Raw genomic sequence first — 15,002 nt, 5'->3', positions numbered from 1 at the left:
TAGGTAAGTACATATATTCAGTGAACCTGCACAATCATAGAAGTGCATTTTTGTGAAGTCAGTATTCACATGTTTTCTAAATGACTTAAAAATTATTTGTGTAACCAGAAAGTTATGTTTGAAAATTCTACACCCAATTTGAGAGTTTTGACATAATGAAGGCCATACATGACAAACCCACAGCTAACATTGTACTCAGTGGCAAAAAACAAAGTTTTCCCTCTAAGGTCAGGAACAAGACAAGGATGCCCACTCTCACCACTTATTCAACATAATACTAGAAGTCAGGCACAGCAATCACACAAAAAAGTAAAATTTCTTTCATCAGAAATTCATCAATTATCATCAGAGTACAGGTCTTTGACCTCCTTAGGTTTATTCTTAGGTATTTTATTCTTTTTGATGCAATTGTAAATGGAATTGTTTTCTTGATCTCTTCCTGCTAGTTCATTTTTAGCATATAGGAATACAACAGATGTCTGTATATTGATTTTGTACCCTGCAACTTTAGTGAATCCATTTATTAGTTCTAATAGTTTTCTGGTGGAGTCTCAGGGTTTTCCATATATCATATCATATCTGCACATAGTTTTACTTACCAGTTTAGGTGCCTTTTATTACACAAGTTTGGATCCCATGACAAATCCCTTAACATATGAAACAGGGAGATGGAAAGACAGTAAAAACAAAATGTGATCTTACATCTATTGCCTAGTGATTCTACTTCTGATTGGATCCGAATTCAGGTAGTAAAGGATATAAGCAAAATTTACAAAGTAAAATAAAGATAATGTAATCACTGACTTCAGAGTGACAAGGTCTAAAGGAGATGGGAGGATAAGCATGACTGGGATGGATGATGGTGGCATACATGGAGAGTGATACCATGAGAAAGACAGTTTACATGGGAAAGACCAGTCCCCTTTTGGATCTAGTGCTTGAAACCACAGTATATATTCAGCCAATATCAGAGCACTGGTCAGAGAAACAAAAGCTGAGTTAGAAAATGAACGTTCTAAGAAGTTGAAAGCCAGGAAGAAATGGGATTCAGAAGCCAGAGGCATGGAATTTCAGGGGCAGTGATCTGTGTCACCTGCAACAGAGGGTTTAGGAAGAAACTGAAGATGCCGTCTTCTACACTTAATCAGGAAGTTATGAGTGATCTTGACGAGAACTGTTTACATTTCACAATTACATTTATTGGCATTAGGTAATGATTAACAGCCCCAAAATGGACAACAATGTGACTTGTTTGTGACTTCATGTGCATTACTTTCTCAGCTAGATGTTATACACCTTAAAAAAAAAAAAAAGGCTTACACCTCTGTAGATAACCATAATGCAATAGAGCTACAAGTGCTCAGTATTTTGGCCTCCACCCTGTTTTGAAATCCTGGGCCCTCTCAGCTCCTCTGCAATGCTTTTGTCGTCACCTTGCTGCGTCTCAGTTCTCGCATATCATACCTCTGACCCTTGACCTTATCTTTCTGTATTTGTGGGTTCTTCTCCAATTTTTAAACAATGTACTTCATCACTGGACATTCCAATACTAATAGCTCTTCAAGATCTGAGACCTTCCAGAGCTTTACTTCTATAAACAATCTCTTTTGTCCTCCAGCATCAATCATTTTATTTTATAACTTTCAGTGACCACCCCCCACCTCAGAGCTCAAGCCTTCCATTAAATACTATCAGAGTACAGACTTTAAAATATACTGACGGTTAATTTTGAAACTCTTATGGAATTGAGAGCAAATACTTAAAACAGAATACTTTAAGCATGCATACTATGTACCAGAACCAGTTGCAAATATTTTATAAGCATTACTTCACTTATTTCTCATAAAAGCTGAGGGTATTACCAAATTATAGATTAGCAAACTAAGAGGTTAACTTTCCAAAATTCACAAAACAGTTGAAAAGCAAAGTCTTTCAGACTCCAGCACCCAATATATATAATAGATAGATGTGTTTAATGTGAGTATCAAGAGAACCATCTCAGAATTTATTCAAGTATCATAAATCACTCCAGAGTATGACATATAGCACTAGTGAAATTTCTATTCTGGAAAGACATTCTATTGTCATTAGAAGAACTGAATTTTCTGAGGGCAAAAGAACATATTCCAAGTTTTTTTAGATAAAGTTTGGTCACAGTCCTTGGTACTCTCATAACAGTCATTTTAGAAGGTAAAATTCGAACAGTAACCAAAATTTTCCTGGTTACAAAATATCTCAAATTGACTAAAAATTTTTATTCCCAAGAGTACACTTGTGTTAGATCAAAATTCATTACACATGACAAAATGGTGTTTGAGCCCAGAGGGAATGGAAAGGCAGGCACGCTGCTGAAGGGCACAGTGGGTGTGTGCTCAGAAGGAAAACTGGTTAGCGAAGTAGGAGGAAAAACTGCCTCTTGGAAAGCAAAGACACGGAAGGATCCCCCTCGGAAAACTGAAGACAAACATTTGCTCATAGGTTTCAGAGAAAGCAGGATACTCATACACACAGGTTCTTGACTGTCACCCACAGATGCAGCTCAAGACTCAGAAAGTCGAGAGATGTGATCCTTTGGGCTAATCTACTGACAACTTATAAAATGAACAGGATAACACAGCATATAACTAGTCCCTAACACCTTGCTATTAACTATTGTTTAGTACAAGTGTTTTCATCCCTGTTGCTGAGATATGGGGGTTTTGAGGAGAAAGTGCAGGAGGCTTAATTTTGGAGGACTGAACAGCATCCTTGGGGAGTGGGGCAGAAACACTAACCCTGTGCCATGGGCTTCCAGCAGTCAAGTATGACCATCAACGCCTTGCTGAAGGCAAAAAGCATTGGGAAAACGTGTTACTATAAGTAAAAAGGGTTATTTAGAGTTGGTACAAATTCCTAAATCGAAACTTGTCTAAAAGGAAAAAAGTGTCCAGTACAGGAAACTCTTGTGAACTGGGTCTGACCACAAGGGGCCCCTACTTCCCATCTGCTGTGGAACCAGCGATCAATGCAGAGACTATGCCCACCGTCCACAGAAGGCCAGTCAGACCACTGACAAGTACAGCCCTATGTATGGAGGACCTGGAGAAGGGAGACAAGAGGGGCTCCCCAGATTTCATGACTTCACTATGGAAGGGTAAGTCATTCCTCAACCATCTTCCCTAATACCATGCAAGGGAATTTTTCCTCTTCATTTTCTGCATTCAACTTCTTTCTGGAAGAAAGGTCATATAGCATGCCCATCCACAGCACACCACACCTGTAATTCCCTTGATTCGCACAATCTTGTCATGGCCAGCTAATGTCCAGCGAAAGTTTGCATTCTTTTATAGAAAAGAATTGCCCTGAGAAGTTAGCCTCTCAGGCAGAGACTAGATTTTGCCACTGGTTATGACCATATGATTGGGTTCCCACAAATGCACTGGCAATACAAGTGGTATGAGCCCTTTTCTGGTCTGGCCCAAAAAAGTGCCCCGTGGAGTACAGCATTTCTCTCTCCCTGGCCAGAACAGACACACACACACCCCAGGGTGACCTCAGAAGCCATTTGTTGAAGATGGTAGAGTCCAACATACCAAGGCCAGGATGTCTGTGAAAAGGACTGCTCTGTCTACATAGGCAAGCCTCACAATATTTTAGGTCAACAAATTTCTACGGTGGTTTAGCCACTAATCACTTGGGGGTCGATTTCTTACCAGATTTAGTTTCCCCGCTCATAGAAACACCTAGAGCAGCAGGATATCCTAAAGCATGCAGCCTGTCTCTTGCTCTGATGTAATGGGAAGATTGCTGGTCCCATTATGGCTTCATTTCCTTTGTGATGAGGCTTACCTGTTCAGTCACCGGCACACACAAGTAGTTAGAGATGATAATGTGAAGAAATTTAGAAATGCTCAGGGGGATCATATCAGAAAGATTAAAATAGCCTAATGGATGAGCAAGTACTCTGCTCCTCTACCATCATAAAGGACAGTTATTAAAACTGACAATCATCATTACAGACAACTGTCTGACCCAGGGGAGCTGGTAAAAACCATCTGGGCTTCACCTGTAACTATCTGGCTACCTGCCCTGCAGTGACTTTTCAGAATGACCAATTAGCTCAGTAGGAAATGTAACTGGAGATAGATACAAGCAGAAGCGGAACAGAAAAATTTGCGATCCCTTTCATTTTCTTAAAAGTTAAATGTCCCATTTTGTTCCCAGCAATATCCTGCCAGCCATTAGGTCTCACAGGGAGAGAGGTGATTTCATTGGCCCCTTAAAAATGCACTTAACCACAGGCACAGTGATGGATAATCGCCCTGACAATGGCTTTTCTTGTCATCACCAGCTCTTCCCTGTGTCCCTCCTCACCCCATTCTGTTGTTAATTTGTTTGTCCATACAATCTCTCTAACCTTACCTATAAATGAAAAAATTTTAAACCTGTCAATGTAACAGCATCACTGTACACTAGAGCTCTTAAAATGGGTGTGTTTCAGTTTCCAGAATCTCTGGGTCCTATAGCCACAGCTAATCACAAGTTCTCTAAGCCTGTCAAAGATGCTCTGCTTTCTATGATCCCCATGCTTGGGTGGTCCTTTTTGAAATTTTCAGCATCTGCCCCAAAGAACTTTACCTTAGGCCACCCTGTCAGTACTATCGGCATCTTCAAAGACTGACAACTCACTCAAGAGGGTTGATGAAATCATGTCTACCTCAAAGTGTGGGCTATGTGGGCTCTCTTCCCCTTGTTCCTTGGTGGTAAAGCAGTGGAAAGACTGATTTTACAATCAGAATTTTGGAGTTTAAAAGGATCTTGTAAGTCATAGTATAATGCTCTTTGGGACCTAGAGGTTAAGTGACTTGCTTGAGGTCACCAGATTAAGTAGTGGAAAATCAGACATTAACCCAAGGCTCCTGGACCCTAGTTCCCCCTTTCCTATGCTATGCCATGAGGGTTGATACTACGAAACCCCACTCAGTCCAAAAGAGATTAAGTCCAAAGACCAGTTCTTAGCCTGTGCTGCCCCATTCCCAAGATTAATTAGGGAGTTCCTCATGTAACTCTTATGGCAGTGAGGCTACACAGCTCACTTTATGTAGATTTGCAAATTTCTCAAGTTTAGCTTCCAACTGGAACTACAGGAAATTCTCAGCACTACACATTCCAGTGTGGCAACATCAATCTTACACCACACAAACATGACCAATGACAAACTGAGGAAATTTTGTGGGAAGATTTTTCGAAATGTAAATACATGTATATTAGAATGGCTAAAATACAAACCACCACCAAATGCTGAAGCAGATGTGAGCAGCAAACTCTCATTCATTGCTGGTGAGATCACAAAATGGTGCAGCACTTTGGAAAACAGTTTGGCAGGTTCTTAAGAAGCTAAACCGTGCAAGTTTACCGTGCAATGCAGCAACCACAAGCCAGTGGCAATGCATATATAAACGGGAGCTACTAGCATTAGAAGACAGTCCCCAAGGCTAACCATAGCTTAGGCGTCAGATTTTCTTATGTACCATGCCTTCCCTAAGTACCTCCTGAGCTTTCCTGCCCGAGACCATTCCTGCTGGTGTCTTCTCTAAGAGCATCCTCTCTCAGGACAGGCCACGGAGGCTGTTGACCCAAATGAGATGAATACTGGTTCACACAAAAACCTGCACAGGAATGTTTATAGCAGCTTTAATCAAATTTGGCCAAAACTGGTAGCAACCAAGATACTCTTCACAGGTTGAACAAACTATGGTGCACCCAGATAATAGAATATTTTGTGATAGAAATGAGCTGTCAAACATGAAAAGACATGGAAAACCTTTATACACTGCTAAGTGAAAGAAGCCAGTCTGAAAAGGCTTTACACTAATTCTAACTATATATGAAATTCTGGAAAAGGCAAATTACAGAGATAGTAAGATTAGTGGTTGCCATGGGTTCACAGGAACGTGAGGGATGAACAGGTAAAACAAGTCATTTTTAGGGTGGTGAAATTATTTTGAATGATACTGTAACACTACATATATGACATGAATTTATAAAAACCCAGAGCTGTACAACACAGAGTAAGCCCTACAAAGAGTAAACTATAGACCTTACATAGTGTGTTAATGTTGGTTCAATTTTAACAAATATACCACACTAATGCAAGATGCTAATAGGGGTAATAAGGGAAATACGTGCTGGAGGGAAAAGATAAAACGAGAATTCTTCCTGCTCAACTTTTCTATGAGCATGAAACTGCTCTTTAAAAATACTTTAAATGTAGACCCTCTATATTCCACAAGAAAAGCATTACCATGTTGATACTTCTTGCTGACATCTTTCAACTACGAATTTTCTGATAGTTCAATCCAGGTTACTGAGGCCATCCCAAGCCTCTGGAATCACCAACTCTGAGACACTGCCCTCATGGACACGGCCTTCCAGTGACAGCATCACACATTCATGTATTGCTGACATACGTGCCAGGTGTCCCAAATCCTTTATGTGTGTTAACATTTAACACTCACAGCAAAACTGCAAGGAATCGGATTATTATCTTCATACAGCTGTGAAAACACAGGCTCAGAGAGGCTAAGTAACTTGCCATTAGAAAGGTACTGAAATAAGTGAGATCCGCACTCAGGCCATCTGCTTCCAACGTCCTTGCTCACAATTACTGCCCCATAATGGATAAAACATCTGACAGGTGATTACAGCTCTTCAAAGAAAGTCCAAAACCTAACAGCAGAACCAGGGAAACAAAAATGGGCAGACTAAAATCAGGAGCCAGAGTCAACAGTAAGTTGTGTTAATGGGCTGGGACAGCAGGAGCCAGACCTGAAGATCTTGAGGTCAGGCTTTACAGAGACTTCACCCTAGAACCCTTAAAGGCAGATGCAGAACAGAATCGAAGAGCACCCCCTTTTAGGACCTGCAGCTAGTTTGATCACCTCACCTGAATATGAGAAAATGGTCCAAGATTAGGCTAGCCCTGGTCAGGCTGTTAGAGCAGGCAGTCAAACTATGAACAGCAGGAAGGAAGGGAGAAGTGGAAGCCATTAACCTTTCCAGGTGGGTTTATACCCTCTCTGCCTAAAAGGATGACGGAGCCCGGAAATCTCCAAGACTGACATGTGCAAAGGACACCCAGGCATGCCTGAGCACTACCTCAGCCCATTCGCAAGCTCATCAGAATCGCCCCCGACCCCTGAGGGGTTTTCTGTATGCCTTATGAGTATGGGCAGAACCAGAGCAGTTATGTAATCTGAACCGCCAGTCTGCTAGCCCCACCTAACCCACTCCGCACACTTTCCTATAAAACCAGAAAACACTCAGATAAGCAGGGCTGGTCCCGACCTCTCAGGCTGCCTGCACTCAGCATACTTCGGCTTTGCTGAGTAAGACCGTCTTCTCGCCGCCTCATCTTGCTTCATATTCCTTGTCCATGTGGCCAGAGAGGTGAGGAAAACCCCTTCCTGTAACAAGATCAGGACAAACACTCTGTGGAGTGGTTCTCCAACAGGGGTCCGTGTGTTCAGTAAAACGGCCTGGAAGCTATTTGGATGTGCAAATTCTCTGGCTCCATTTCAAATCTACTGAATCAGACACTGAGGATGGAGCCCAGCAATCTAGTTTAAAAAGCACTCCAGGTGATTCCAATGCTAGATCTTAAGATCTACTGGTCTAAAAGATTCTCAAGTGTTTAGAGGTCACTTGTTAGGGTATGAGCAGCTACAGAAGGATTCTGTGAAGGGAAGAGACTGTGCAAGTGTAGCAGGGGAGCTCCTTCCTTCAGTGGTCCACACGGGGTCCCACGGTTGTTCTAAGATGCTTTGAAAATAAAAGATTTCAGTATCTATTCTCATCTCCAACTTCCAAAGAGCCATTTCTCATGCAGTTAGTTACCAAAATACTTTTGGTCATTACTAATACCTCACAGCATCCCTCAGACATACACATACACATTTTGCTTACAAGAAATGCTCTGATATGAACCTAGAGAACATACTTGGGCTATAAAAGTAGGAAACACAGCCCTTGGGAGGCAATGTCTTGTTCCCTTTGATTGCTTACATTTTGGAGCCCCCATTTAATAGCCAGCTGGGTGGAGCCTACATCCTTATACAATGAATCCATCCCCTCTGAAATCTGAGGATCTCACTGATCTAAGAGGCCAGGACTGGGTTTGGGGTAAGGAGGGGATGTCATTCACCTTGTTTACTCCTTTGGGACAGAGACTCTTACTCCAGCTGGTTAAAGACTTAGGAATTTGGGGTGAGAGAAAAATGAAGTTCCTACGGCCAGGATCCTCAATTGATCCTAAATGACATGATGTAATTGGCCTACTGCTAGGCTAGTACTTCCACACCCATAGGCAATAAGCTGTATGTTAAAAGCTCCACCCACTGATCTGGGCAAAGGCAGAGACAGGTGGATTAAGGACCTGCAGACGGGCACAGGCAGACGCAATTCTAGTGCTCAACCTACCTCCCTGAAAATAAAGCCAGCCCTTTTATTTACCCCAAGAAAGTTCGTTGTCATTTCTCTGTCTCACCAGATCCATGGTGAACTTGCCTGGCACTGAAAACCTCAGGCAGGACAGGGGCTCTAAACAATTAACAAAAACAGCACCCGACAATAAAATCTCAGATATAAATGGTTAATGATAGAAAAAACAGAAATCAAAGCAAAATCATGACTGTACTAAGGATGGAGTTAACAATTCAAATATTAACTCTAAATTACATGGAGAGAAATTAGGCACTGCCACCAGGAAAAAGATATGTGAGCAAATCTGGAGGAAACTGCTACCAGCATCAAAAATCTATTCCCATCTCTGCTCCTTTTGTTCAGCCAGCATCTTAGGAACCTACTGGAGATCCCCAGTTTGAGATGACTATATAACTAGGTTGACTGCTTCCTTGTTAGGTCTATTCCATTGGTTTAGGACTATTTTAAATTTATATGCCTAGCAGATTATGGGATAAATGAAGCATTTATCTACTACAAAGTGATCCATAAAGATAAATCACTCACTTTGTTTTATGTGACATCTAGGGCCACTAGAACTAAATTTGCTTTCTTGCTGGTGAGCACCATGAACTTCCCACCTGTGCCTTCATGACTTCATCTGTCTAGCACACAACACATTCCAAGTCCCTGACAGCCATTTCCAAAGTCAGTTATTCAAAGTGCAGTAAACACGTATTAGTTGGTTCCCTTGCTTCTGGCCTGCCTGAGGAAACTTCAATCCCACTTTCTCATTTCCTACCTAGAATTTTAAAAACTACATGCACACTTTAGTGTTTTCCTACTTTAATATTTTGTTTACACTACAAATAGCAAATAAAATAATCTACCATAAAAATGAATGATTACAATAACTACTACTTTTAAATCAAACATACTAGATATTAGAAATATACATTTATCTCTGGAAAAAACAGATTTCATAACACTTCCTTGAAATGTTTACTGAATAAAAGGTCATTAGGACGTCTCCAAAAAGCAATATGTAATCTACGTTTGAAAGAGTTAACCAATTGTGTGGAAATATCTGCCTTCAGGACAACTCAAGCAACATAAACAAGTCTCTTCCAAAAACACTATTTTCCTTTTTTCTGGTTATAGAAAATAAAGAACTAATGCCAGGATCTCTGTTCTAAGTAACACAATGAAAGCTTGTAGGACCCTCTACTTAGAGATTCAGAGACAAGTAAATCCGATTAATTGCATTATTGAAGTCTTGCAGAACAGTATTGTTTTCACCCTTTTTATTGAATCAGCTCTCACTTACATTACATACAGACATGAGACTCTAACCCAGAATGAGTTATACTGAATATACTCTTAAATTTTATCATAGAATGGCACAATTAAGCTTACCGAATTCAACCTCTCATCAGAAACCCCATAGAATTTTAAATGAAGTGACCAAAAACATGTTAGTTCCCCTTGCACATATTTTCTTTCGCTTATTAGAAAGTTCTTTCTCATACTGACCTCAAATCATTTAAATTTCAACCTGTGTGTGGTTTCTAGTTCTACCACTTGGGACTAAGTAGTATATCTTATTTTTTTAAGGAGTATTATGCTTTATTTTCTCCTCCGCTAATCATTTAACAAGGGAGTATTATGCTTTATTTTCTCCTCCGCTAATCATTTAACAGTTTTTAATATGCCAAAGTTTAAGTCCTTTTGCATCCATGTCATTCACCTAAAAATAAAAATAGTACCATTAAGAACTGAAAGTACATCATTTTTCTCTTTACATAATGAGTACCACAAACAATGCACTGATCTTCATGCTGTGTGTGGTTTAATGATTTAAGGAATCAGACGACCAGAATTAAATCCAATTTTTATTAGAAGCCCAAGATAGTATCTTTCTACTAGCTTTTATGCACTTTCCTCATATTAGGCTTGGAGTTTTAAGATTTTTTGGTCTTTTTTAATGTCAGTAGCTGCTAAACCTCATTGGCCACATTCTATACTTTAAGGCATCCTGACAGTAAAAGATTAAAAATGGTCTATAAAGATAATGATGAAAAGGCTAGCAAAAAAAAAAAAATTTGCTATGAAATTGAATTTAATTGAAGAACATTTGAAAGTCAATGTCAAAATGTAACAGGTAACCTAAACACACCTCTTAACTTCTAAACTGATATACCCACTTCAGGGAATACATCCTCAGGAAACACTGAAAGCAAACACATGAAAATGTGTATAACAGCAATTTTTTAATATTTTTTAAATTTTTTAAACCCACTATAATTACAACAGTTAAAAATCAAACACACACGGAGACCAGCCTTGAAAACTCCCTGGACAAAATAACATGAGTTCTGTACACAAAACTTAATTTAGCTCATTTTACAAGATAACTGTCACAACCTGGGTCACCTATTAGTAATGCCTCTGAAAATTATAAGTGAAACTTAAGATGTTCCCCAAAATTGATATGAGATAACCACTAAGCAATTCCTTATCCTCAAGAAAACTCACATTATAACCAATCACTGAAGAATAGTCAGTGTCTCCATACGATATAAGCAGCTTGTAGCAACAGACCTCCAAGCCTCATTCCATGTTTGGCTTGAGCGTTCCTGGTTCACAAAATTGTGTGTGCACAACAGCTGTTAGTATTTGCAACCTCGGGGACTCAAGTAAACACACCAGCTTTACTTCTGCTACCACTGAACTGCCTACCAAGTAAAAACACATAAGCAAAGCTCTGGATGGAAAAACTGACAACATGCATATTCTAGTTACAGTAACTTGGATTTTTAATGTATTTAAAACATTTTTCAACCCCTCCAAAATGTTGCAAGACTTTTACTACCTTTATAGTAAATTTTTGCCTTTAGTGTCATGAGACTTGGGTCAACTCCCAGCTTTTCCATCACTGAATATTGCCAAGTAATTATTTTAAACCTTAGTTTCTTCATCTCTAAGGTTGTGATAACACTTCCCAATGCTCCAGGAGCTAAGTATTTTTATTCCTCTGAAGTCTGTGTCAGCATTCCCCAAAACTGTATCAGCATGACTAGTGAGATCCTACTTTTATGTTTTTCCCCAAAGAAGTTACTATATAAATACTATTGACCTAAAGAAGACAACTGATATGTCTACTTATTCTATGTATTTCTCAAGAAGTCCCACGGAAAGAGCAAAAAGAAAAAGTAAAGGGAAGCAGAAAACCCTAACAAGGCGGGAAAACATGAAGTGGAAAAACAACAGCCTATGACAATAGTAAATAGACTAATGGGGGAGAAAAGACAACAGGGGAAACACTCACCCACGTCAGCAAGAGCGGTTCTTCCTAAGAGAGCGCAGAGCAAACTTCAGCAGAGAAGCAACTAATATAAGGAGATACGGACTGCAAGGCCACGGGCAGGATAACCACTACCACCCCACTCACAACAGCTGGGTGCTGCCTCGCCCCGTTCCTCGGGACCACGGGCAGGATGGCAGCTGACCTTCATCCACGACAGCTGGCCCGGGGGTGGGTGCCTCTCCCCGTTCCTCGGGACCACGGGCAAGATAATCACTCAGAACTTTTACTCCTAACAGCCAGGCAGCTGGGTGCTGCCCCCCATTCCCAGCTATGTGGAGGAATAGAGAGCAGCTTTAACTTCTGGAATAAAAACGTGACAGCCATTCTTCAAAAAAAGTGGTTTGTCTAAGCAGCACCATAATGCAGGTTGTCAAGCCCAAGATAAAGGAGCAAAGCTTGAGGAATCTCGGGACTTTATATCAGATACAGAAAAGAAAAAAAAAACTGTATATAACAAAAACGTAGAAGATAACTTTAGTGAGGAATAAAATGGAAGTGTTCTCCCTGCAGACTTTGCAGGGCCCTCATGTCGGCAGCCGTGGGGATCCGCTGCCTGGCCCGCTCCACGTGCCACCAACACCCCGTCCTTACATGGAAGGGAACAGGCTGTTAGGACAACAGGCCGCAGCTGCGAAGGCCGAGCCTCCACACCGGCTGCGCGCATCTACCTAACCCTTCACGGGGGCAAATTTTAAGGGGAGACCCCCGTGTTTACGGATAGTAACAGCGTGCGCTGAAAGTAAGGCGGCAGGCGCAACATGGAGTCGCTCATGTTAAGCCCATGTCACCGAGACTCGATTCGCCGCAGCTCCTCCCGGGGATGGGACCGGCCCGACCGGCACCCGAGGCGTTGACCCGCCGGACGGACCCCGCCATCCCCCGAAGGGCGGCACCGCGTGCCCGGCCGCGTCTTGGCCTGTCGCCACCCCGGCTCGCACCCCCTTCGGCCTACGAGGCTTTGCGTTCCGGCCGCTGCCCGAGTCTCACGGGGTTTTGCCCAGAGAAACCTCGGGGGTTCCACACGCCCCCGCTTACCCCTCGGCGGCCCTGCGGGCGGGCAGCGGGGGAGCCCGAGTCCCGGGACGTACCTGCGGGGCCCCGCCGCCCTCCGGGCCCGGCTGCTCCTGAGGGGCCGCAGGCCGCGCCCGCGCAGAGCCGCCCGCCGCCCCGGGCACGTGGCCCGGTGTCGCCCCAACCCCGCGCCGGGTCGGCCCCGCGGCAGGTCAGTTCCGGGCCGCGCTGCGTCCGTCCTCGGCCCGACCGGGCGGGGCCCGAAGGCAGAGCCGCAGGCGGGGGAGACCCCGGGGCCCTCCTGCCGGGCTCGGCGCGAGGCGGGGCCTGGGCCGACGGGGCGTCGCGGGCAGGGGCCGTGCCGGGCCGGGGAGAGCCGCGCCCCTCCGCCCCGTTCCCGGCGGCGGGCCGGACCCGCTGAGACACTGAGGAAGCCATTTCCTGTGTGCAAGTGCCCTAGGCAGGGAGATGAAATTTGAGCCAAAATCTTGACTTTCTTGGAAAATAGCATTCTGTGTATCTGCCCAAGAGTTTTATAATTTATTACCCACAACAAATCAATGAGTCAGATATTTTTCTCCCTGTGGTTAAGAATAGAAGAATGATGCTCAGAGAAGTAAGACCTTCCTGAAGTTCCAGAACCAGTGACTGACAGTGCCACGTGCCACTGAGTCCTGTTTAGGGAAAACCAATCCTCTTTCCGTGGTATTTTGGGTTTTACCTGTGTCAACGTCCTTTGCGTATGTGAAAGTAACTCAGAACAGAGTCAACCCGTATCATTTCACCCTAAACCCTAATAACAAGACCTTCTTCTCCCTATCTTTGCAAAATGAAAAAACCAGAGATAAACTAGTAAGTGGATAAATTTGCAGTGTTTGAATTTGGGCCTCAGCTCATTTCAGGGTACAACCCTCCTTCTGCACCGCTTCTCTAACTTGCGCACATCCTCCCAGAAATCAGAACTCAGACAACTCCTGCACAATCACAGTGGCATCTTTACACGCTGCACACAGCTCATTGCTGGAAATTAAATCATTGCACACTGAATTGCATTTCCAGAGAAATTCAACCCTGTCAAGCTATGTCTTTTCCAGAGATTTGTGCTTTGAAATGGAGTTGACATATTACTTAAGCTTTTAAAATCTGCTGTCACTTGGGAGAGCAAAGCAGTCTGGTTATTCTCAATTTACCCTTCCTGACCATAATTCACCCTTGGATAAAATAGTCACATTTCCTTATATTCCCTCACCAACTTTCGGTAGACTGCATTCAGAGAATCAGTTCAGTCAATTGTTCCCTATGTCTTTGCAGTTCTCAAATTTTATGTGTATATTAACTTTGCCAAGTATCACCCAGCATGCCTGATTTCAAAAATCAGAAGCTTTGGTGCCACGTGCCTATTGAATGAAAAGTACTGAATCTTTGAAACGCTGAAGAGTCTGAATTTTAAAGTAAATACTTCAAGATTTTGTGTATTCATATTTTGTTTAATTGCAGGAAATAAAATTTTCAGGATCTGTCAGGATTATCCCTGCTTCTCTACATTTAGCCAAAAAAATAATTTACCTCATGTCTACAGAGTTGACATTCTTGAGGGTTTGCCGTGCATACATGCATCTGCCATTAGTGTTACCCATTTATTCATGTGGCCATGTAGTTCAATCATTTTCCTAGAAGAACACATATTTTAATGTCTCCATTCAGCCTTCTGAAATGTGCACTGATACCTATAATTTTCTGTGCAGTGTAGATATTTTTGACATATAAGATTACTCTGTCTGCTCCTTCACAACTGTTGTACAATGTATGCACTTTCATTGTGGCTGAATCTCAAGGACTTAGAACAGATCCTGGCAATCAGTATTTCCATAATTGCAGGGACTGAACCACCATCCTTAATCCTGAATCGCATTCGGTACAACTTCACTTGTTGATACCAGTGAGATAGTATCTGCTACCTTATGAGTTAAATCATAAGGTCTTTTTCTCAACTCACATTTTGTAGGTTGCAATTGGGTAGCAAAGTATATATTATACCGGATGTCACCATGAAACAAGGCTATAGCCAGAACTAACAGAAACATTGAGGAGTGGCTGCTCTCACAGTAAATATGGTCCAGAACACTATTAATTCTTTATTTTTCTTCCACATACTCCACCCAGTTATGTTAGTAACGTGCCACAA

General features: G+C 42.2%; 1 protein-coding gene across 1 annotated transcript in view; it reads right to left on the bottom strand.

Moving 5' to 3' along the window:
* LOC118968784 (uncharacterized) overlaps positions 1 to 15,002 on the bottom strand; it is a 346,238-nt gene that overhangs the window by 328,592 nt on the left and 2,644 nt on the right. Inside the window, exon 3 of the mRNA XM_073213297.1 lies at positions 12,895 to 13,273. Coding sequence (XP_073069398.1) covers positions 12,895 to 13,273 — 379 coding nt within the window. The remainder of the gene's footprint in view (positions 1 to 12,894; positions 13,274 to 15,002) is intronic.

The sequence above is a fragment of the Manis javanica genome, chromosome 9 (assembly GCF_040802235.1).
Source record: "Manis javanica isolate MJ-LG chromosome 9, MJ_LKY, whole genome shotgun sequence".
In the NCBI taxonomy this organism is placed as follows: domain Eukaryota; kingdom Metazoa; phylum Chordata; class Mammalia; order Pholidota; family Manidae; genus Manis; species Manis javanica.
This window is presented reverse-complemented; position numbering and strand designations above follow the sequence as displayed.